Raw genomic sequence first — 24,827 nt, forward strand, 5'->3', positions numbered from 1 at the left:
TTTAAAAATAAAGAAAACTGGAAAGAAGTGGGAAATAAATCACTTAGATTATTGCTATCCCAAAATGATATTTTCCCTTTAAATAGAAGGTTATATAGCTAGGAACATATGAAATAGATACATTTTGTGTCTTTTAAAAATTTGTGTATTAAAATAAGTTTCTAACTGAACCCTTGAAAAGGAACTACAGTGGCCTGAAGTCATAAGCCAAGTTTGTGTTCCTTAAGGTTTGTCTAGTTCTTTTTTCATTATTGATGGGTAGTTGAAATTCATTGCCAATAAAATGGTAAATCAATGGAAGATGAGACATTGTCAATTTTTACCTTATATAAAATTTTTCAAGAAATTGAAATTTTCCCCAGCTTAGGAATAACTGTGAAGCTCTGGCCAGATCTTTTTACTGATTGATATAAAGATTGTGGTTTAATAATAGATCATCTTCATTTTGTGTGCGTGTGTGAAATAAGCTTACATTTTAAGAATTAAAGAGATAGAACTGTAAAGGTCAGGTTAAGAAATTCATTTTGATGGTTGATAAGAATTTCAAATACACAATTACAAAACGTATATTTGTTCGTATATTTAGAATATCTAATGTAGTTGCCCACTTTAACTAGCTGTATAATGGGCCACCTCATTTCTTATCTGACAAAGAATGCCCTAAGTATGGACAGTATTGTGAAACCAGAGGTCTCAGATTTACATACCACAAACTTAGGCTGTTTCTAGAAATGTTTAGACTGACCATAGTACTATGACTTAATTTTATTATGAAGTCTGGTACAAGACCTTCCTTTAGGGTCTAGCGTAAAGGTGAATATGTCGGGGACCAGTGTCTCTGGTCAAACATTTATTTTCTATTTGAATTTTAGGTGGTTAAACAAATTTGGATCAGCTGTAATCCATCTTGAATCCATTACAAAGGATGAAGGTATGTTCTATTTTCAATTTCTGAAAATTTAGCAAGAATATTAGAATAGGGTGAAAGTACAATGTCAAGTTCTATGTATAGTCTTGTTCTAATGAACCATACTTTGTTATTTAAAATTATCTGAAAATATGTATAGACAGACATAGACACACAGGCTCACCAACATGGAATAGAGCTTCCCATGCTGGCTAAGAATGCTTTTCACACTTCACCCACACGTTAGCAGCTGTAGGCTTCGCTGAGATCGCAACCGATTGCCAATGCAAATGTTTTATTGCCCCATTTACTGAATTCTTACTCATAGACATGATCTCGTTATGTTCGAGACAGATAACTTTCAGCCCACTGTTTCCTCTCTGATATTTTAGTATTTCCACCAGGTGTGTGCTGAGACTAATTACCCTAAGTCTGTACCAGGAGCCTGAATGTCAGATTGGGACAGAGGCCATATTTTTAGCTCAGTCTGTAGCTTTCAGGGTTCAAAAGCTACAAGAGTCTAATTCTTCTTAATGATGCAGTTACTCCTTAATATTGAGAAGAAAGAGGATTTAGGTGCCAGGGTCACAGAGCTGACACTATTTCTGAAATGCTCAGACCACATAAAACTTGGAAATTGGAAGTAGGGAGTTATATCTTTGGAGAACAAAATCATAAAATCTTAAATTTAGAAATGAAAAAGTGACAGCTTGATTTAAAACAATAAAGAAGTGCAATGCAATACTGTGAAATCAGTGTCCTAATCATCTCCTTGGTCTTCTTTTCCATAAAATAAACACCCATTATATATTTGAAGTATATTTATAGATTGTGAGCAAAAAGTAACTACATAAAAACCTTCTCCTTTTCCTGGTATGTAAGGCCTTCTGTGATATGGCCTCAAGCATCCTTTCAGCTTTGTTTTCCACCCTGCCCCGTAGGGGACTCTGAATTCTTGGCTCAGTCTGTGTCCTTAGCCTGGTACCCCCATTACTCTGTGTGCACCATTGATGGTTTACTTATCCTGCCATTTTCAGCTCATTAAGATTCCTATGCTCAAAATTAATCACTACTGATTTTATGCTCCCTTAGTGTATGACTCACACCTCTTTTGAGGAATTAGTTTCACTTTCCCTGAGCTATGGTTAGTCGTCTTTCTGCTTATTGGACACTCTTTGAGGGCAGAAACCCTCACAGAGGGAAACTCTTATGTATCAGGTAGCTCACTAGATAAGTGCTTTCTGAATTGGACTGGAAATGCAATAGCCAGATGGAGAAGAACCTCTGCTCATGCATTATGGAATAAGTGATGACAGTGTTGAAACGTTCAGCATTTCCCTTCTTGCTATAGAATGCTACAGTGAGAGTGAACAGGAAGATCCCGAAATAGCTGTTGAGACACGACCCCCTCATTACTCTGCGGAGACTCTCTCTCCTTCGGTACGTACCGACGTAATTGGTCTGCTGGTCATCGATCAAATGTGTGGATGTCGTTCCTTCCAGTTGGGTAGGAACTACCTTGACTAATACATTTTTAGAGTAGGCTAAGTTAAGGTACTTGCCAAAGAGCAAGTGCAGTTCTCAGGGTGCTGATTTTGAGCCTTCTCCATAGCAACCCATTGGAATGACAAATTCGGTGCATTTGTGTGTGACCCACAGAGGTATTATGCTCAGAGGATTCATGGTAATGCAAAGGACTTCTAGGTAATAGGCCAATGCTTGCAAATATTTGTTTTATATTGTTTATTTGTATCCTACTTGTTCTCAGAAAGAATTGAAAATACCTTGCCTAGGTGCATGCACTCTAATGATGTAAAATGAATGTAAAGGGGATGAAGGCAATAACATGAAGAGAAAATTAGAAGCAGAAAGATAGCAGGAAGCAAGGAGTGGGGTTAGTGCATTAAATCTGGGTAAGGAATGATTCAGTATATTTACTAGAGAGAAGTCCAAGTTTGAGTCTAAGCTTTGGAAGCATCCAGTGTAAGTTCAGGTTATTAATGGACGTTAAGACTATGGAGAGTTGCTTTATATTTGGATGTTCATGGGCGTTATAGCGATGGCATGTAGAAGGAGTCAAGCAAAGCTCTTTGGCGAAGTTGATTTATGGCTTTTATACCTACCATATACCAGCACTTATATAGGTACTTTAAATATATAGTCTTTTACTTCCCCCAGATAAACCTGAAATGCAGTATTAGTTAATCTGCATTTCCCTGATTACTAATGAGGTCAAGCATCTTTTCATGTTTTTTTTGATATTTGGATTTTCTGTTCTGTTAAGCGTCTCTTAAGTCTTTTGTGCATTTTTAGCTGTCTTACTACTATTATTTTGGATTTATAGGATTTCTTTATTATTCTGTACATTTGTCCTTTGTCAGTTAAAAATGAGGCAGATCTTCTTTCCCAGTCTATGGCTTTTATGTTTTTTAAACTCTGTTTCTTTTTGTTGACAGATGCTCTTGATTTCCATGTGTCAGGTTTATCCATCACTTCCGTTGTGATTGGTGTCTTTGTTTCTGGCTTACATATTGTTTCCTATTCCCAGGTCATGAGGACGTAGATATTACTATCTCATTTCATGGATTAGGAAGCAGAGGTTCAGAGAGGTAGAATGGCCTGGTCATACCCCCAGTAAATGGAGCACCTGAGATGGGAACCCCGGTCTGTCTAGCTTTATAGCATATGCTCTTTCCATCCTACTATGACACTCGTTCATCCATGGACCCGAATAACTATAAGTTCTAATAGGTTACTGCAACTCCTTCACTTACCAGACCTCTTCTGCCAGAATTTTCCATTTTGTGTGATAAGGTTTTTAATGTTTATTTGCCAGTTCCTGGGTTTAAGGTGTTAATATCATTTAAATAATGACTTCTACTGTTGTTATCTGCTGTCAGTGGGGAATTGTGGTCACTTTTCTAATTTCTTTGGCTAGCAGCTGAGACCAGAAATAAATATTTATGAATGAATATTTATTAAAAATCTATTAAATAGGATTAGCCAAAGTTAAGCAAGACATAAATAAAATTAAACTTTGAATATGGTAAAATGTCGACCAATTTTTGAACTACATTTACAATATAGCCTTTCTTAATATAGTTTTCCCTTGAAGTAGTCTATCTCCTCTTTTAAAATCAGTTTCTGCATTTAGAAAAAATGAAATAGATGTGCCTTGCTGGTTTAATAGAGAAGCCTGTATTTTTGTTTAGTTTCTTTTTGCCTTCATCTCTGTTTCTCTGTGTCTCTCCATTTTTGTCTGTCTCTTACATGATTTAGTTTTGTACTAAAATACTGTGATTTTCAGTTTTATAACAGCAAACTATATCACAGATTACACAGAGCATTGTCAGGCATCTAGAACTCTACTTGATGAAAGTAAAAGCAACAAAGTTGTCTTCTTAGGTGAAGGATCATGGCTCAATTGCATTATACAATGATAGTCTTACATAATGTTAGAGTAGGAGCCCAGAGAATGCTTGTTTCAAAACAAATAAATGAAGGGATGGATGTGAGACCAGTAAGTTAGGTCATTGAAGTGGGAGTATTCTTTTGAATGGCATTCTAAATGTCAATCAAATGTTATTCCTTAAAGTTCTAAGAAGTTAAGCATTGTTTTGAAGACCACTAAGGCTAACATTATTTTTTCTGAAGAAATGTATTAGAAATAGATAAATGTTGAACAGTTAGATTTTATTTTCCTTAGCAACAGAGTGTGTTGCTTCTACTCACGTATTTCCCAGGCAGATTTTGTTTTTGTTTTCTCTTGTTTCTGAAAAACAGACATGCCAGACACTTGGTTAAAATAACATTTAAGCTTTTTATCTAAACAGATGAAATTTTAGAAATCATGGTAACTTTTGTCCAGAGCATGAACCAGCTTATTGTTTTGGCTCAATCTGGCATAAGCTAGCCATGACTGAGCCATATAAGCCTAGGCAAGAAAACAAAACAAAACAAAACAAAACAAAACAAAAACCAAAAACACCCAAACCTTTCCCAAGTTCTTGCTTTTAAAAAAATTTTTGGATAATGAACTTTCATTTTGGAATGATGAATTCAAGAGTATAAAATCATACTATTCTGGGAAATTATCTCAAAATTATAAAATCTTGAACTAAAACTTTAATTCTGTGTCCAATCATTTTGATTGCTATAAAGATAAACAGTAAGACTTCAGCACCAGACCAATTTGGACCTCTGTTTCTAATGGGTGGGACCACATTCTGCAGAGAATAAAGAACACTACAGGGTTTTCTTTGAGTGAACAAGAGATTTCTATTTATGTTTTTCCTTCTTGAGAAAGCTCCACAGGATGGATAGTGAAAAGAACATCCATTTATTTACAAAGAAATTAAAAATGGTGAGTTTTTCCACAAGGCTCAAAACAGATGGAACTCTGTAGGTTTCACTTTGGAAGAACCTTTGTGGAAATCACTACCGGTGATTCCTTGAAACTCACAAAAGAGCAAAAAAGGAACTGACTTCAATTACATTTCCAACTCATTAATTTTATAGGTTATAAAGTGATTCAAGAGATCAAAGATCATTAAAAATTTCTTACAAATATTTTCCCCCTAAGTTTAATTTTTAAAAAGTGTCTGATAACTTGAGCTGTGCTTATATGCTTATTCATTCATTTAACAAATATTTATTGAGAGCTACTATTCTAAATAGTACTTGGGACACAACAGTAAATGAACAAAGATTCATTTCTTCATGGAGCCAAACTTCTGGTTGAGGGAGACTGAAAATAAACAATCAACATAATGAGTAAATTATCTGCTAGGTCAGTAGAAGAAGTGGAGCTGAGGGGGTCAGGACAGTTTGTGACAATGAATAGGGGAACCAGGATAGGCCTGAGTGAGAGTTGAGATCTGAGCAAAACTCCTGAAAGGTGGTGTAAGAGTCAGCCAGGTGGATATTCAGGGAAGGTGTTTTCCAAGCAAAGGGAGCAGTTAGATTCCAGATCTCCTTGGTGCATAGGTGGCAATGCAAAGAGGCCAGTATGGCTGGAACAGGGTGAACCAAGGTGAGAGTTGCCGGAAATGAGGTTGGAGGGTAATTGTGTCCATATGTATGGGGCCTGTGGACCATTAAGGACTCTGATGTTTTGAGTTCCTTAGCCTTTGGAAGTTTTGAGCAGGAGAGTGATGTGACTGATCTCCATTTTAAAAGGGCCACTCGTGCTGCTGTGGGGAGAGACCCTGTGACATAGGGGGAAAGTATAGAAGCCAAGAAGTCTGAGGGAGAGTGTGCAGTAATCTAGTGTAGTGAACCTGATGACTGGGATGAGGGCATAGTTGAGAAATGGAATGGTTGGATTTTGAACGTAGTTGGAAGGCAGACCTACAGGTGGATCAGATATGAGAGAAGATAAATATCCCAGTTTTAAGCAGCTCATGCAGATTATTTTAACATGACAGTCTTTATATTTTGATGCTTTTTCAGAAGTACAATTCCTTTATATCCAAAGGATGGGAATGAAACCCTGTGCGCTCTGGCCCATTGGCCAGAGGTCAAAGATTAAACACAAAAAGGGGTAAAATCAATTTTAGAAATTCAAATTTAATCTTAGTAGGATGGCTCTTGCACAGTTGTTTACTAAAAGACATGATCTTTCGATACGTGTACTATGATAAAATAATAGAAATACTTTCAAGTGCGATAGTTGGATGAAAAGTTGTTAGTGAGTACATATACTTACAAAGAAAAGAAAGAGAAATTCACCCTCTGTCCTCAAGATGCAAAAAATTTTCTTAAGCTCTATGGTTGAGCACTTAACTGTTTAAGATTTTTCTAAAATTAGATTTTACATTTCGCCTCTTGTTTTTAACAGTTCATCTTCTGGCCGTCAGTCACAAGGCAGAGAGGCTGTCCTGCAACCTCTCCCGGGCCTTCCATGTTGTTTGCCCCTGCCCTAGTTGAGGTTTGCACTAGCTCTTGCCCAGGCTATTTTGAAATAGCAGCCTCTTTTTTTTTTTCTTTGTCTCTAATCTCTCTCTCCTCTTAAAAAAACACTTCCAAATTAGTCTTCCTAATGTACAGTTCTGATAAATTGATTCAACAACAAAAGACCTTTCAGTGAATCCTCATTGCTTATCAAATTAATTCTCAATTCATTGGCTTGGTATTTCAGGCCCTTGGGCTTACTTCTAACTGCCATGACAGTCTTGTTGCTGATTCCTCCTTTTTCATCAGCCCAATAAACTGCCCCCTATTTCCCCAAAGCTTTCCAGACTTTCCTGCTCCTGTACCTATATTTACAAGGTCTCTCCACTTGCAGGAACCATTCACTCTCACCCCAATTCTGCCTTCTAAATATCTTTCAAGACTGGTTTAAATGTGACTTCTTTCATTAAACCTTCCCTGGTCCTCTGAGACAGGAGGATCTTTCCTTCTTCTAAACTCTTTATATTTCTATAGTGCATTTTCTGAGATTCCTTTTTCATGGTGTTAGTCTCTGCCTTGAATTATAGATTTTGTGTATCTGGTTTATTTATCTAATTATTAAATTCTTAAGGTCAGAGGCAGTGTCCAATATCTTTTTCTTTACCCGCAACATCTATGACCTTGTCTAACACATATTTGAACCTAATTAAATATTTATTTAATGGATTGATAAATGGGCGAGTGGGTGATGATTGTGACTTCATCCACTTCCTCCACAGATCTGTAGCTATACAAATATTCCCCCATGTGAATTAGAAAGTTACTACTTTACACTTGTCTAGTGATTTCACTTGGCTTTGAGAGGATGACTTCATTCGACTCATAAAAGTCCCATCTTTTACAAATGAAGAAGTCAAGTGCCAGAGGAGTAAATAGAACTATCTTAAGTAACCTTTGCAAGTGCATGTTTACCTTTTATTACGAGTATCTTTTATGTTCTCTCATTTGCTCTTTTTGATAATCTAAGTCAGACAGACAAACCACTGACAAATTTTTTTTTCCTGTATCAACCACATGCCAGGTATTTTTCAAAGAAGGGGATGCTGAAGTGAGCTGGACAGTTTCTTCCTTGGAGCATCTTAAGTTCTAAGTTGAAGAAAAGTCACAATAATTTGTAATTCATACAGTCTCAAGTACTGATAAATGCTATGAAGAAGTATTAACTGGGGCAGTGTTCCAGGGAGTGGCTGGGGTTGAGGTTGGGGAGGATATTGCTTTGCCTACGACCGTCAGGGAAGAGCCTGCTAAGGAGGTGATATTTGACTTGAGACCAAAGCGATGGGAAGGAGTCAGCCAACCCAAAATCCACAAAGTGAGCTTTTCAGGCAGAAGGAACCAGAGACGTGCTCAAGGAACAGAGAGGAGACCATGTGGTTGGAAAGGAGAGGGAAGGGGAGGTTGAAGGAGATGTTGCTGGAGAGGTAGGTAGGGGTCCGTGCGTGTTGTCTTGGTTATAATGACGACTATGGATATTCTACTCATGATGGACAGTTACTGGAGGATTTTCAGCAGGACAATATTATGATGCACTTTCTGCTTTAGAAATGCTCTAGCTATTGTTTGGTGGATGGACTGGGGTAGGGAGGGGGTGGGTAATGGTAGAGGCAGGAAGTCAGTAAGCTAGGACCTGGAAGTAAAGTGGTTTCTCCAAGGCCACTTGGATACTAAAGATTGGAGTGAGGAGTGGACCTTCTACAACTCATTGCCCAAGGTCATGCAGAAGGCTAGTGACAGAGGGGGCAGTATACCATACAAAGTCTTTGGGTTTTAAGAATAATGTTTCTACTAGCATATGGTAGAATTATACACACAATACCTCCTAGGGCTTAACAGCAGTTGGTTAGTTTGTTTTCATTAATATGGCCAATGGAAGGAAAGAACAGCTGTGTACTTTCCTTTTTTTCTCATTTATTTGTATTTTGTTTAGTCTTAAGTTATTCCTGTATTTTCTTTTCTTTTTTCATATACTTTGACTAATGTTGCTTAAGATTTATATGCTGACTCACTCCTTTCTAATTACAGGCTTTTGGTGGCCATTTTCAACTCTTTTTTCCCCATGTTAAACTTGTGTTTTAAAAACAATTCAAAGAAAAGAATTTTAGAGCTAATCAGCTTTTGAACTAAGCTTCTTCAATGAATAAAAATCTCTTATACAGAAAATGGAGAAAAGCAATATTGATTTTTTTATTTAATCATGTACATACTCTCCTCATTAAAACTAAGATTTTTTTAAATGTCTTTCATTTTCTCATTAAAAAAATAAAAATTTGAAGCCCAAATGTTCTGAAATAAATGAAGCAACATACAATTATTAATGTCTAATAAATAAAATAATTTTATTTGAGATTCTGAGAATACTTTGTGGCAGTATTTGCATTGCAATCAGTAATGGTCACCCCTGGATCCCAGGATTAGGATAAATCATCCATAGGAACTTTACAGAAAATTTCAGGGGGCTCCTGAGTAAGAGACCGAACTGCTCTGGGCTGTTTTCCTTCACATAGCTGGTTTTCTAGACCAGTTTTTGTAGCATTAATTTATTACCAGCTAGCTATTAATTTATTAATTTACTAAGGTCAGGCACAAATGCAAAAAAATGGAGATGCAAAAATGATTAAAAGCAGCCTGCTCTCAAGTAACTCACCGAAAAAGAGGAACAAATCCATCAACAATTACAGTATTAGTTGACAAATAAAATGATACTCTACCTGGTGTGATAGAAGTAAGCCCAGGAGCACAGGGAAAATGTACCTACCTCGCCCTGAGGCCACTGGAGAAGGCTTCCTGGAGGAGGTGGCCCTTGAACTGACCCTTGAAGGATGGGGTTGTGTGAGCCAAGCAGGGGTGGGCTGGAGAGGAGAGACTGTCGCTCCTTTCTACCTTCATGTGATTTGCAGCGGGGAGTTTTCTGGGTATGTTACTTGGATGGTTCATAGAAGGCACTGAGCTAAAGGTTCTCTGTTTGACTTATGGCTACGAATAGCTAGAGAATGGTAGAAATAATCAAGCAGGATTTAGCACCACAGGGTTTATAAAGCACATTCCCCTATCGATCCTCTGTAACTGCACTCCAGGTAACCTTTGATTTGTGTCAATCTCTCTTCTAACGAAAACTCCCTCTGACTTGGTACACACCATCCTTTTCTCATTTTGTTTTTCCTTCTCTCTAGTTCTTTTCCTTTTTCCTTTTTCTGCCCCTCAGTCTTCTTTTCTCCGTTTGAAAATCACCTTTATACATGCTACATGGTGCTAGAGAAAGTGGCCTGGAAGCATTGGCTGTGTTTGAGGAGAAGCAAAGCAGGAATACACTCCCCGGAAATTTCTGATGCTCATTGAATATGTCTTTCCTCAGTCTTTTAAGCAGAGTTTTGAAGTTTAAAAAGGCTTATGGAAAGTGCTGCAGCAACCGCTTTTTGCACAAATAGCCCATTTTGCTATAATCAAATTACAGTAGTATCAACAGGAGCAACAGGAAAAGCTCGTGTTTGGTCTCTTTTCAGAAAAGGAAGCTGATCCCACTGAAGCCAAGTTTTACTAAAATAGCTCACAATAGGGGACTGTGTCAGGACTGGGCCTGAATGGATATTTTTGTTAACATTTATTCCGTAGATCCTGCTAACGAGTAAACAAGTCTTGGCATTTATTTGGACAGTTTGGCAGGGGGTGCATTACCTCCTCTGGGTAGCTAGGGTTTTATTTAGTGAATTACAGATCTGGATCTCCTAGTTAAGTGGTCTGGGTGATTGAAGGCAGCTGGTTTGAAAGCTTTTTGACACGTTCCTGAAAGGAAAGTTTTCATGTCATGCCAAATATATTATTATTAAGAAGATGTGTGTGATGAGTTAGTATCTTAACTAGATGTTTTAGTGTCATGCTACTAAAAAGTGGATTTATTGCTTATTTGACAACCCATGTCTAGCATGCAGCCAGCTAGGCACTCGTCGGACACTTACTGACTTTTTCCATCAGAACTCAGAGCTTAGAACCTGCAAAATTCTTGGGTACATATTAATTTGGAACAAAGTCAACTATCTCGAGTTAGTTGCAGTGATTCTGAGGTTCTGGGGAGAGGAGCCTACTTTGCCCTTTGGCTTCTTCCCTCTGGCAATCTCCTCCCTACCAGTTCCTCCACTTCCTTGGCGTTCTGAATGCTTGAAATTGACAGGAGTATCTCATAGGATGACATAATGAAACCGAACCAGTAAAAGCCTTCTCTGTCTTATCTGCCATTGGAGATATAGGGTGACCCCTAGAGCACTGGTGTTTAGATTTTTTGGATTTTTATTGACCAATAAATTTAAAGATGGAGGAACAACATAGAGTTGCCAAATCTTTATTTTGCTATGGAGAACATTAAAAAAAATCTCCAAAAGACAAAAGCTAATAGCTACCATTACCATTTTCCAAAAGAAGGCATATATTTTCACATCAAAATGTAACAAAGATAAAATCTCAGACTAAATGAAGTCCTTCCCCAGAGAGGACATTGGTGATGCTGCATTGATGTTTTCTCCGTGGACTGGTGAAAATTTTGCCAAGGATTGGCATTCACCCTTGGATTGTATGTCAGGAGCTGCTTTCAGAAGATCCTACACTGTCAACCCACTTCTCATAGTTTTTGGTTTCCCTTTAATGAATTAGGAGCCTGCATATGTAGTCCTGTCTTCTTTGGTGAAAGTTTTTTGACATTTTAAAATTATTGAAGAGTGAATGAGTTAACATTATTTCACTTAACTCTGCAGTTATGAGCTTATACTGGTCATGTGCTAAGGAACTGTGACAAATATTTGAGGGTGTAAATGTATGTGTTGCACCCACATCACTGGTCTTCCACTCTGTTAATATTATTTTGCTTCCCGTCTGGCTCCAGCTTTTGCTTTCTCTCTCTTTTTTTAAAAAAAATATGAATTTATTTATTTATTTATGGCTGTGTTGGGTCTTCGTTTCTGTGCGAGGGCTTTCTCTAGTTGCGTTAAGCTGGGGCCACTCTTCATCGCGGTGCGCGGGCCTCTCACTGTCGCGGCCTCTCTTGTTGCGGAGCACAGGCTCCAGACGCGCAGGCTCAGTAGTTGTGGCTCACGGGCCTAGTTGCTCCGCGGCATGTGGGATCTTCCCAGACCAGGGCTTGAACCCGTGTCCCCCGCGTTGGCAGGCAGACTCTCAACCACTGCGCCACCAGAGAAGCCCTGCTTTCTCTTTCTGAATCACCTTTCTCAAGATTTTTTGCTCAATTGGTTAGAATTCAGTGAGAGATTGCAATCTACTTTTTGCTCAAAGCGTCCTTCAGTGTTCCAATGAATTCCTCAAAGGAGTCTTTTAGTTATCTGGAGAGCATTGAAGAGTAGGGTAATTCATGACATGGAGATTTTTCACATCCTAGAGTAGTGAATTCAAAGTTACACAGTTTGGTTTTGGAAAATGGGATCATAATGTCTGTCATACAGGTATAAATACCATCTATTTTTCTTTTGATTCTTTTATTATTGGCAACTTTTTGAAACACTGGAGTACCTTCCTTGAAAATGAAAAGTAGAGAATGCTGACTTAATCATGATTTATTTTATTCTCTTTTGGTTTTATTTATGAAAAACAGGCTGCCCAGCGAGCATCTTCGTCTTCACCCAAATTGAATGAAACATCGCGTTCTTTCTCTTCCATGGAAAACCTAAAAAAGACACCCAGAAGTTTGTCTTCCTCCATATCTAGAGAAAGACAGTTCTGGATGGACGTGGTTGACGGCTCGTCTGCCGCTGAAGACGTGGGACAGTCTGTGACATGCGCTGTGCAGGGCCGCTCACCTGCACCCTCAGAGGCAAATGGTCGCAGGGCCCTGGAAACCAGCTTCGCCACATCAGGAAGTGGATTTTTGAACTCTTTATCCACTGATGACACTTCTTCATTGAGTAGCAACCTAGATCATCTTACTGTCCCAGACAAGCCGGCTGGATCAAAGATGACGGATAGAGGTAGACCAAGAAATTCTTTACTCTTTTTTGAGAATGAATATTTGTATGTGGATGTGGAATGCTAATGTCGATTGTAAAAAGAATGTTTAAAGTCACGAATGATTCAATAATTAAACGGTCAAGTGGGGCTAAGTCCAGGGGCTACTTCTGTAGAGGAGAGGAGATCGCATGTAGAAAACTTCAGCTTCAGGACCATTTATGACCCGCTGTAAGTGTCACCAACCACATGCCTGCAACTATAAGACGTGTTCACAAAATAATGATACTTTTTCACCAATCTGAGGTAAAACTTGAGTTTTTTGTTTTGTTTAGGTTTGGTTTTTATTGGTCCCATGTGCTGTGCTCTGGAGCTTGTGGTGATTAGATCAACATTTTGTAGATGACATCACCACCACGGTTCCAAACATACGCAGAGCTACCACCTTCCCTGAACTATAAGCACAGATGAGGTCTGGGTCCTAGCAGGTCAGCTCCCGAGGGGCCTTCCTACATGGTGAACAGGAAGACAGACAATCTGCGTGCACTTTGGGGGGGCAGCACTAGAACTTTAAAACCAAAGGAGAGCACAGCTTATGTGTTTGAAAAAAAACATGTTAAGTCTTAGCAAATGAAAGAGTTTATTGGAGTATAGAAATGAAGAGTGTGAGCTTTCTTAATACTCCCTGATTGTTGGTCCTTGTCTTTTATTCAGACTAACTTTTAAAAAATGATTAGTTTTCAATCATGATGGGTCTTTCCTGACGGTCTGTGCCTTATTCATTCCAGTGTAAAACAAGCTTAGCTGATAGCAGATACTTAAAAATGAGAGAATGACGAGTTTGATTTGTATTTTTTCAGTGTACCATTGAGGGGAAGTTGACTGGCTAAATTCCCATGATCGCCAGTCAGGGTGGCCTGATGACGTAGGTGACAGCTGTCCCCTCTCCCCCAGCCTAATCAGGGAAAGTTTCTTTAAGTTCTCAAATTTTCATAGTTACCCTGTTAATTTGATATTTGGTATTAGAGTAATTTAGGCCAAGAATTACAACTACAGACCCATGTGTCTGTTGTCACTGCTCCCTGTGACCTTATGTGAAGATGCTTTACACAGTTGAGTTACTTGCCTGGCCTCTGATGTCATTTTTGTTTGATACCCCTAATTTAGACCAATTACCTACTTTACAATTAGAAAAAAATGCAGTAAATGAAGTCATTGCCAAAATAACCTACTTTTAGAGGTGAATGAGGTAGGGGTAGGGGGATCAATATTGGACTGTACAGAATGGAAGGCAGTAGACTCAAGCTGGCCTCAGCTTTGTGAGGTGTTTTGATATGAAGGTATTGGGCTTAATTTGTACCTCTGTGGAAGTATGAAATTGATGCAAATTTTGAGGCCAGTGGTGCAAGTAAAAAGGAGATAATTTTAAGTTCAGCATAAGAAACTTCTTTTTAACATTGAGAACCGTTCAAAATTGAATAGGCTCCTTAGAAAGTAATGTGTTCCTTGTCATTGAAGGTGTTTACTTATTCTGAGACAACCATTTTCACTGGGTATTAATTGCATATTGCATGTCGATTACAATTTTTTTTTTATGAAGATATACTGAAGAGGGAATTTAAGTACCTTGAACTAGATGGCTTCTAACTTGATACTTAGAAGATCCTTCCATTTATAGGCCTGGTGGAACTAAAGAAAATAATGAAGAGGACCATATCCATTATTTTCCTGCTAAAAACTCTGGCTTTATTTATTGGGCCATTAGTAGAACTAAAATGTTTGTTTCATGCATGCACAAATACACATACACTCATGTGCACACACACACACACACACAGCACCCCGGCATGAGGATGGCTTCAAAAGCAAAACAGAGAATAAAATTTCATTTTCATTCGTTCTCAAGAGATAACACCGAGGATTGAGTTTTCCTTTAGGGCGAGTAACCTGATAGTCATGGGAAGATGCCCGCAATTCTTGTCAATGTCTAATGTCATTCTGGGCATGAGTGTGCTGCAGAGCCTGGCTGAGTACCAACAGCTCTTTTAATCTAAGAAGGAAGAAACCAGGTATTTTAAAATTTTGAGTTAGGTGCAGAGTGACCAGCAATATCTGTATGCTTCCTCAAACAACTTGACATAAAGGTATTCCTTGGAGTAGAAAGGAAGAGAAAATAAAACTATTTTTCCTCTCACTGATTTGTTGGCACTTGCCATATGTTACAAAATTTTTGCTGATGATTTTCTCCTGCTGCTGGGGATTTGGTTAAATTCCCAGCGGAGTTAAACCACATAAAGTCATTGCTATGGAAACAGCAACCCAGTTTTCGCTTGCGTTTGCGATGACGTGCTGTTGAGTAATCAGACTGAGTACTGTGCTTTTTCTTTCCTTTTTTTTTTTACATGTGTGTTTGTGTGTTGGAAAAGAAGGTAACGTTTCATTTTTGTGACTTCTAAAAATTATTATATTTTTAGCTGCCAATTAAAAAAGAAGGAAAGTGCTAAAATTCCTGTGTTTGAAATATTGGTCAGCATTTTTTATGATAGGGATTGAAGTTTCGACATGGTCCATGACAGGAGTTAGGATTTTAGATTAAGTCCCAGTTTCAAGATGTGTTTGCTGGAGAAAGAGGCTTTTATCCTAGAAAAGATTCTGAAAGGTTAACAACTGAGCCCTGAAACAGGCAGACACAATGTATTATAGGCTTCTTTTTATTTAGACAATGAGAGAAATATTTTGCAGTTGGTACGCGATTAAAATTGTGGTTGCTAGAATTTTATACCGATAAACCTTTTTAGACATTTTTCCCCTGCAGAGCAAGCTATTTAAACAATGCAGGGTGTTAATTGCATTCTATTGCCTTTCTGCATTGGGAGTTCCAGAGCTCTTCAGACTCTTCACTGAGTCTTTCCACAAAGCGTAATGGGGTAAGAGGTGATGGGGTTAAATGGAATATTCATCTCAGCTCAGTTTTACTCCATACCGTTTCTTTCTTTGATGAAAGGTTATTTGGCCCATGACTCATGCCTGTGTGAAGATGACTCACATTGTATTTCTCTGCTTACATTATGCTGGCAACGTGGGGACAGTTTGACTTATACTTACTCCACGAATGGGGTGACCCTACCCTGGACGCTGACAAGCTGAATAACCACTAACGAGACTAATACCCAATTTATGCAAATAAATTGTTAAGTGCAAGTACAGACAGAATGGACCTGGGACTCATGTTGAATAAAATGCATTTTTAATGAAGATATATACATACTAGCGCATGCATGACATCTCAGGAAAGTGACATAAATGAGCCAGATTTTAGGATTTAACAATTACCAAAAATTTTACACAATTTTAGGGCAAAAAGTACAGATGCTACATTATTTTAGCTAGCTACCTCAGATGATGCTGTAGGAATTATGAGGTATGTCTCTTTAGGAAGCAAGATAATAATAAGAAAAAGTTGATTAATGAACTCCATTCAATTAAGCATTATTATTATTATTATTTTTTTTTTGAGTACCTAACATGTACTTATGTACTTTGTGCTAATAGGAATACAAAAACAAGCAAGTTACAATTTCTGGTCTAAAATATTTTAATGTGTAATGGGGAGAGGGGGAAGAATAAGACTCATTTAACAAAAGAAAGCAGAGTAAAATAAGTGCCCCAGAGACATACAAAGTACTCGAGGGATTTGAAAGAGAGCAGGAACTCAAAATATGGAAGATCGTATCTAAGTGATCTAAGCTGATCTAAGATCTAAGTGGGAAGGTCAGCACATAGAGAGGTGAGCCATGGAAAAGAGGAATGGAAAATAAATTTTGGTGATGTTGAATACTGGGCTTGTTGTTAGTTTATTTCAATAGATAATAGATGACGATTTCTAATCAGGGTAATCATATAATTGGAGGTGTACTTTAGAAAAATTACATGAGCTTAAGAATTTGGGGGTAGAAAGGTGTAAGGGGACGAAGGAAATTACAAGAGTTAGGAAGCTTGTGTAATAGCTGGGGTGGCAGTGGGAATAAGAAGCAAAGGAGAGACTTACTTGAGGGGTTCTATAGTATGTCTATCAAGGTGAAGACCAATCTTGGTCTTTGTATCTCTGCTACTTAATTTAGTCCCTAGAAAATTTCCTAGTGATCCTATTTTTTAAACTATAATTTGAGAAGTGATTTGAAAATGGGAGTAAATATTTACTACTGGAAAAATCTTGAATCTATAATTCTTGACCTCAATGGCATTAATCTCAAGCATGGGTGACCCACCGCCTGCTTTCTCTGCTTCATGTCAAGTGGCCAAAACTCCCTAGATGATGACATGAAGTAATGCTGATTAGGTTACCTGCAAATTTATGCAATATAACTAGGTCAATTGTAGTTCTCAGACCTTAATCTCATTTTTTTTGAAATATAGTTGATGAACAATATTATGTTAGTTCAGGTATTCTATATAGTGATTTAACATTTGCATACATTAGAAATGATTACCATGGTAAGTCTAGTGACCATCTGTCTCCGTACAAAGTTATTACAATATTATTGACCATATTCCTTATGCTATATGTTACTTCCCCATGATTTAATTGTTATATAACTGGGGTTTGTACCTCTTAATCCCCTTCATTTATTTATCTAACCCTCCACCCCACCCTGCCCTCCTTTCAGGCAACCACCTATTTGTTCTCTGTATCTATGAGTCTGTTTTTGTTTTGTTTTGTTTTGTTTTTTAAAAATATTTTTGTTCTTTAATAAATTTATTTATTTATTTTTGTCTGCATTGGGTCTTCATTGCTGCACGTGGGCTTTCTCCAGTTGCGGTGAGCGGGGGCTACTTTTCGTTACGGTGTGCGTGCTTCTCATTGTGGTGGCTTCTCTTGTTGTGGAGCACGGGCTCTAGGTGTGCGGGCTTCAGTAGTTGTGGCACGTGGGCTTTGTTGCTCCGCAGCATGTGGGATCTTCGCGGACCAGGGTTTGAACCCGTGTCCCCTGCATTGGCAGGTGGATTCTTAACCACTGCACCACCAGGGAAGTCCCTGTTTTGTTTTTTAGATTCCACATATAACTGAGATCAATAGTTTTTTGGTAGCATCTTTAGGATTTTCTACCTATAGTATCATGTCATCCGCAAACAGTGACAGTTTACTTCTTCCTTTCCAATTTGGATTCCTTTTTCTTGTCTGCTGTGGCTGGGATTTCAATGCTAAGTTGAATAAAAGTGGTGAGAGTGGACATCCTTGTCTTGTTCCTGATCTTAGAAGAAATGCTTTCAGCTTTTCACTGTTGAGTATGATGTTGACTGTAGTTTTCTCATGTATGACCTTTATTATGTTGAGGAATGTTCCCTCTATAGCCACATTGTTGAGAGTTTTCATTATAAATGGATGTTGAATCTTGTCAAAAATTTTTCTGCATCTACTGAGATCATCATATGGTTTTTATTCTTCAATTTGTTGATGTGATTTGTTATCACATTGCTATAGTTGCAGTTACTGAACCAGCCTTGTATCCCTGGGATAAATCCCACTTGATCGTGATGTATGATCCTTCTAATGTATTGTTGAATTTGGTTTGCTAATATTTTGTTGAGGATTTTTACATCTGTGTTCGTCAGTGATATTGGCCTGTGATTTTCTCCTTTTACAGTATCTTTGTCTGGTTTTAGTGTCAGGGTGATGCTAGCCTCCTAGAATGAGTTCAGAAGTGTTCTGTCCTCTTCAATTTTTTTGAAATAGTTTCAGAAGAATAGGTGTTAACTCTTCTTTAAATGTTTGGTAGAATTCACCTGTGAAGTTGTGTGTTCCTGGACTTTTGTTTGTTGGGAGTTTTTAAATTACTGATTCAATTTCATTGTTGATGATCAGTCTCTTCATATTTTCTGTTTCTTCCTGATTCAGTCTTGGGAGTTTGCATGTTCTAGGAATTTATTCATTTCTTCTAGGTTCATTTTATTGGTGTATATTTGTTTGTAGTAATCTCTTATGATCCTTTGTATTCATGTAGTGTTGGTTGTAACCTGTCTTTCATTTCTGTTTTTTTTTTTGAGTCCTTTTTTTCTTGATGAATCTGGCTAACGGCTTAGCAGTTTTGTTTACTTTTCAAAGAATCAGATCTTAGTTTCACTGATCTTTTCTACTCTTTAGTCTCATTTATTTACGCTTTGATCTTTACTATTTCTTTCTTTCTACTAACTTTGGGTTTTGTCTGTTCTTTTTTTAGTTCCTTTAGGTACAGGGTTAGATTGTTTATTTGAGATTTTTGTTGGTTTGTTTGTTTCTCAAGGTAAGCTTATATTACTATAAACTTCCTTCTTAGAACTCTTTTTGTTATTCCCATAGACTTTGGATCAGTGTGTTTCCATTTTCATTTGTCTCCAGGTATTTTTACACAAAGCTGGGGAAAATTCTGTGTGCCCCTGGTCTGAGAATGACGTCCCTGATCTGCAAGTCTTCTTGAACGCATACACCTGCAGTTTACACTTTTTTTCTGTGAAGAATCTTGTGCAGTCCTTTGAGATGCTCCCAACCTTATGGTCTCAGATTCATTTGTTTGTCTCTTTGATTATACCTTCCTGGCCCTTCCTGGCTGTTCCGGAGATTCCTGAATATATGTCACCCTATGCACCAAGAGCAAGGAACTAGAATGATATGAGCACATGTCTGAATTTTCAACTAGGAATGGAAAATATAAGATCAGTTTTTACAGGTAGATCCTTCTTATCAAGACAACACCATAAGCCTTTGACATCTTTTCCTGCACTACCCTTTGGTTGTTAACTTTTAATTTCTCTCCCTACAATTTTATTTCTTCTTAATTAAAGCCAAAGCAAATAAGGTTCTATTTGCCTCAAACTACAAAACTATAGTAACCAGCCAATTGACAAATATTTCAAAGTAGATTTTAATTTTTAGAGCAATTTTAGGTTCACAGCAAAATTGAGAGGCAGGTACAGAGATTTCCTGTCTACCCCTGCCCCTACGCATAATAGCCTTTTCCATTATCAATATTCCTCCCACTAAAGTAGTATATTTTTTAAAACTGATGAACTTACACTAACACATCATAATTACCCAAAGTCCATAGTTTACCTTAGGGTTCACTCTTAGTGTTCTACATTCTGTGGGTTTGGACAAATGTATAACAATGTGTATCCATTAATACTGTATCATACAGAGTATTTTCACTGTCCTACAAATTCTCTGTACCCCACCTTTTAATCCTTCCCTTCCCCAATGCCTAGCAACCACAGATCGTTTTACTATCTCCATAGTTTTGCCTTTTCCAGATGCAAATTCATGTCATATATGAACAAAGATAGTTTTATTTATTCCTTCCCAATCTGTATACTTTTATTTCCTTTTCTTGTGTTATTGTGTTGGCTAGGACTTTCAGTACAATGTTGAAGAGCAGTAGTGGGAGGGGACATCCTTGCCTTGTTACTGATCTTAGCGGGAAAGCTTCCAGTTTCTCACCATTAAGTATGAAGTTAGCTGTAGGTTTTTTGTAGATATTCTGTATTGCGTTGAGGAATTTTCTTTTTATTCCTTGTTTACTGAGAAGTTTTTTTTTTTAATCACAAATGAGTATTGGGTTTTGTTAAATGCTTTTTCTGTGTCTATTGATATTATCATGTGTTTTTTTCCTTCTTCCCCTTAAGCCTATTGATGTGATGGACTACATTAATTTATTTTCAAATGTTGAGCCAGCCTTGCATATCTGGGATAATTCCCACTCAGTCATGGTGTAAAATTTTTTATTCTTCAATTTGCTAATATTTTGTTGAGGAATTTTGCATCTATGTTCATGAGGTATATTGGTTTTCAGCAATGAAATGTCTTTGTCTGGATTTGATGATTAGGGTAATGCTGGCCTCATAGAATGGGTCAGGAAGTATTCCCTCTGCTTCTATCTTCTGAAAGAGATTGTAGAGAACTGGTATAATTTATTCTTTAAATGTTTGGTAGAATTCATCAGTGGACCCATATGAGACTGGTGCTTTGTTTTAGAAGGTTATTAATTATTGATTCAATTAGAAGGTTTTTCAATTATTGATTGAATATAGGCCTATTCAAATCATGTATTTCTTCTTGTGTGAGTTTTGTTTCTTTTAAAGAATTGGTCTGTTTCAGCTAGGTTATTAAATCTGTGAGCACAGAATAGCTCATAGTATTTTTTTACTATCCTTTTAATGTCCCATGGGATCTGTAGTGATATCCCTCTTTTTCATTTCTGATGTTAGTAATTTGTGTCCTTTCCCTTTTTCTCTAACCGAAAACAAATTTTAATTTTTACTTTTAATCTATCTAGACACTTGACATTTAATAATTATAGTTTACTTACTGAGTTTTTAAAGAATCCAAATCCAAAATTAGCTCACTGTGTTTATTATGTATGGATATATGAAAGGAGGTGAGAATGAGATTAAGAATGGAAATTTTGACCAAACAGTGAATGTTTAACAAATATGTTTTGAGGAGGTACTATATTTCTGGCTCAATTGTTGACATTTGGAGATGCTTTTTGAAGATAACAAAGGCAATAGCCCTCTTGCATAGAACTTACAGTCCGGTGCGTATGTCTGTTTTGGCAGGGTTTGGAGACAATTAGGTAAATAGAAGAACAGGATAATTTCTGGTAGTGAGTAAGTTCTATAAGGGAAATCAGGTAAGCGTATATAATAATGGAGGTAGGAAGAAGGACCTTTATTTAGATTACTGGTTGGGGAGGATCTCCATGAGGAGGCAATATTTGATCTGGGACCTGAATTTCACAAGGAAACCTACACATATAAACAATAGCTGGCAAAATGCCCTAGACAGAGAGAAAATAGAGTATAAATGCTCTGGTAGTGGCACAAATTTTGCGGTTCAAGAAACAGAAATAAATCCAGCATGGCTGGAGCAGAGTGGGTAGGGGCAGCATAGGAAGATATTGGAGAATTCAGGATCCTTTAAGGTATTTGGATTTTGTTCTAAGTGCAATGAGATATTTTTGGAGGAACTGAAGCTGAGGAATGTTTTGGTGTGGTTTACATTTTAAAAAGATCACTTCACTGTATGGAAAATGGATATTAGGAACGTAGCTGTCGAAATAGACCAACAATGAAATGATGGTAGCAATGGGGGTGGGGAGCAGAAAAAATACACATATTTGGGATATATTATAAACATACAATGTAAGAATGTAAGATTCATAAAGGATTGTTGCCTGGTTTAGTCTATCCCTAGTCTTTCAACTGCACTGCCCGAGTACACAGTGGACATTCAAAGATATGTGATGGATGAACTTAATAAAGGGATCAAATGTGTGAGGGAAAGAGTGGAATCAAGGATGAGTCATAAGTTTTCCAGAACATTCAGTCCCCTGTGGCATGAAATATATTATCAGCTGTATAGAATTTTTATCACTTCCTGGGAAAAGGTTTATTAGTAGGGGTTTAATGGCCATGTTGAAATATGTAGCTCTAAATGTGTACACTGAGGATTTCCTATAAGGCAAAAATAAGGATGTCTTGCAAGTAATTACAGATCACATTAGATTATAACCATAGACATAAGGACAAGAGAGCTCCATCTTGAAAAGGTAAGGGCATTTATCTGCTCCAAAGCTTCATTTTCTTCTTGTGAAATTGTATTGGGGTAAATTCTTCTTCCTCTTGCCTCACTGCTCTTGGCATGAAGTGCCCCTCATATCTTTCCCCTCCTTCTGAATCTTCCGTTTTTATATTTGGTGCTCATTTGTCCCCATCATGGATCCATATGGTTGATAGATCCAGCAGGTTACGGAGCCAAGGTTGACATATTTATCTACTGTGCATTGGGTTTGTATCCTTGATTTTAGGCAATTTCAAGCTTTTTTTCCCATTTATTTCCTATTCAAACTTCACCTCATAAATATATTTAAAAAAGAAAAGAAAACCCTAACCACATACCTTTTTATGTGCATGCCAATGTTTTTTGTCTTCTTAGGATGTGAGCAGATATAGAAGTTTTATGTCTGCATTAAATATTTCACCTAATCCAGGGTGCTCATGTGATTGGAAGAATACATTTTGAAAACAACTGGAATCTTGGTTTTAAGAATGTAAAGCTACTTATGAGAATCTTAGGCAATGAGCTCAAGCTAAGATTATTTCTGAAAATCACTGCCACGGAGGCAGTAATAATAAAACAAAAGAAAAACAAACCCTAAAGTTCGCCCAATAGACTAGGTTTATTATTATCAATAAAAGCAATAATACAGTACAAGCATACTGAGTTGCCTTGCTTAATAGAAACATCAAATATCCAAGAGAAAATAGGTAACTGACAGGCAGAGAAGGTAAAGCAAATATAGGAAAATGAGGGAAACCAAAGTGAAATTACTCTCCGAGTTACAAGAACACAAGTAAAAACACTTGCGTTATACTTGGATGCTTTCTCTGACTTTCTCAATCTGATTTTTCTCTTACAGAATTTCTTTTACTTGCCATCTTTTTTTTTTTAGACCCTGACTTCGCATTCTCCATTTCTGTGCATTTATACCTTTGCTGTATACAGGGACCGGCCTGCCATGATAGCGACTCTTGTCTTCTGCTCCTGATTCAAACTGGTTCACTATCCCCAGGTGCCCAGTTCAAATGCCCAAGCAGAGAATCTGATTATCCAGTCTGTGTTTTAGGTTGCTGACCAGCTTACGAATTTCCTCACCTGGGATCTAGTGCCGTGTGGCCCTGTGAGAACAGAATCTGAGGTATAAAACCTGGGCACCTCAGAAGCAGAGGCTCTGGGTGGGGACTTTTCCCTTGGAAGATAGAGTAGTGGTGCCAGGCATCTGAGCCTTGGCCTCGCCATCTACCGTCTTGATGACTATGCATTATCTGATTTAAAATATTCTTCATTGAACTTTATTCAAAAGAAAGTAGATCAAATATACTTATAGTATAAAGAATAGTGTATAAGGCAATAAGCTTTGGGTCAGAACCTAGGTTTGTCTCTTGTGAATTTGGTCAAGGTTTTTAATCTTTCTGTGTCTTGACATTCACTCCTTTATATCAATGTTAATAATACTTTCCTTGCAGGGTTGTTACAAAGGTAATGACAGAATGTTGGTATAGCAGTTAACACAGTGTCTGTCACCTAGTTAAAAGCTAAATACATGATAATGATCTCTACCACCATCAACAGCAGCAGAAATAAGCAATCTGTCTCTCAAAATTATACTATGCTAATGTTCTTGGTTAGTAGTATCCTTATGGTTAAAATAAGTTATCTGGATTTATCTTAGTTAAAAATTTAAATTTGTCTGTCATTATGATTCTAAGTCTCTTGCTGTAGAGTTGTCCGAATCACTAATTAAAGGAAGCCTGTAAAAAGCTTTTGATCTCTTAGCATCAGGTGCTATAGTAAATGACTTTTGTAAAGTCTTAAAGTCTTAATGTCCAAATGACTATGTAGTTATTTCTTCTCTTTGTAACAAGTGCCTTTCATGGTCTTTCTTTTCTCAGATACTTAGAACATTGCACATGAAACAGGAAATACTGTTTTCTACCTAAACCTTTTCAAGTGCTTCATATTTGGGAACAAATATTATCTTCCTTGGGACATCATTTAGATTTTTCCAATCTCAAAAAAGTTTTCCTTTCAAATTCTGATATGAAATATGGCATATGAATTCCTCTCTTGTCTCTGGAGGCCAGCATTTATGTTCTAAATAGAAAATAAAAACCACATTCTAGAAAGCACAAGGAAACACCAAAAATAAGATAGTGGGGGAGGCGAAGTTGACAATACAGCACTTAAAGAGATAATCTGCATACAGTGTTCTCAACAGCCAAATTCTGGGCCTGCGGGAGCGTGTCTGTCCTGCCAGAAGTACACAATAGGCTGAGTACCTGGGATGTAGCGAGGGAGGAGCATATACACTTGGCGTCATCTTGGAAGGGAGGGAACTAGTAACCATTAGTTAAAAATGTTTGGTCTTTCGCTAATGTCAACAAGAAAGATCTTGTTAAAAAAATATCATCCCTTTCTTGAGTCCAAATCATT

At 37.4% G+C, this 24,827-nt stretch overlaps 1 protein-coding gene across 2 annotated transcripts in view; it reads left to right on the top strand.

The window, feature by feature from the left end:
* IPCEF1 (interaction protein for cytohesin exchange factors 1) overlaps positions 1–24,827 on the top strand; it is a 213,022-nt gene that overhangs the window by 168,792 nt on the left and 19,403 nt on the right. For both annotated transcript variants that reach the window (XM_082474729.1, XM_082474728.1), the window contains exons 9-11: positions 873–931; positions 2,259–2,347; positions 12,453–12,825. In XM_082474729.1, coding sequence (XP_082330855.1) covers positions 873–931; positions 2,259–2,347; positions 12,453–12,825 — 521 coding nt within the window. The remainder of the gene's footprint in view (positions 1–872; positions 932–2,258; positions 2,348–12,452; positions 12,826–24,827) is intronic.

The sequence above is a fragment of the Balaenoptera physalus genome (assembly GCF_965194825.1).
Source record: "Balaenoptera physalus genome assembly, chromosome: 9".
Lineage (NCBI taxonomy): Eukaryota > Metazoa > Chordata > Mammalia > Artiodactyla > Balaenopteridae > Balaenoptera > Balaenoptera physalus.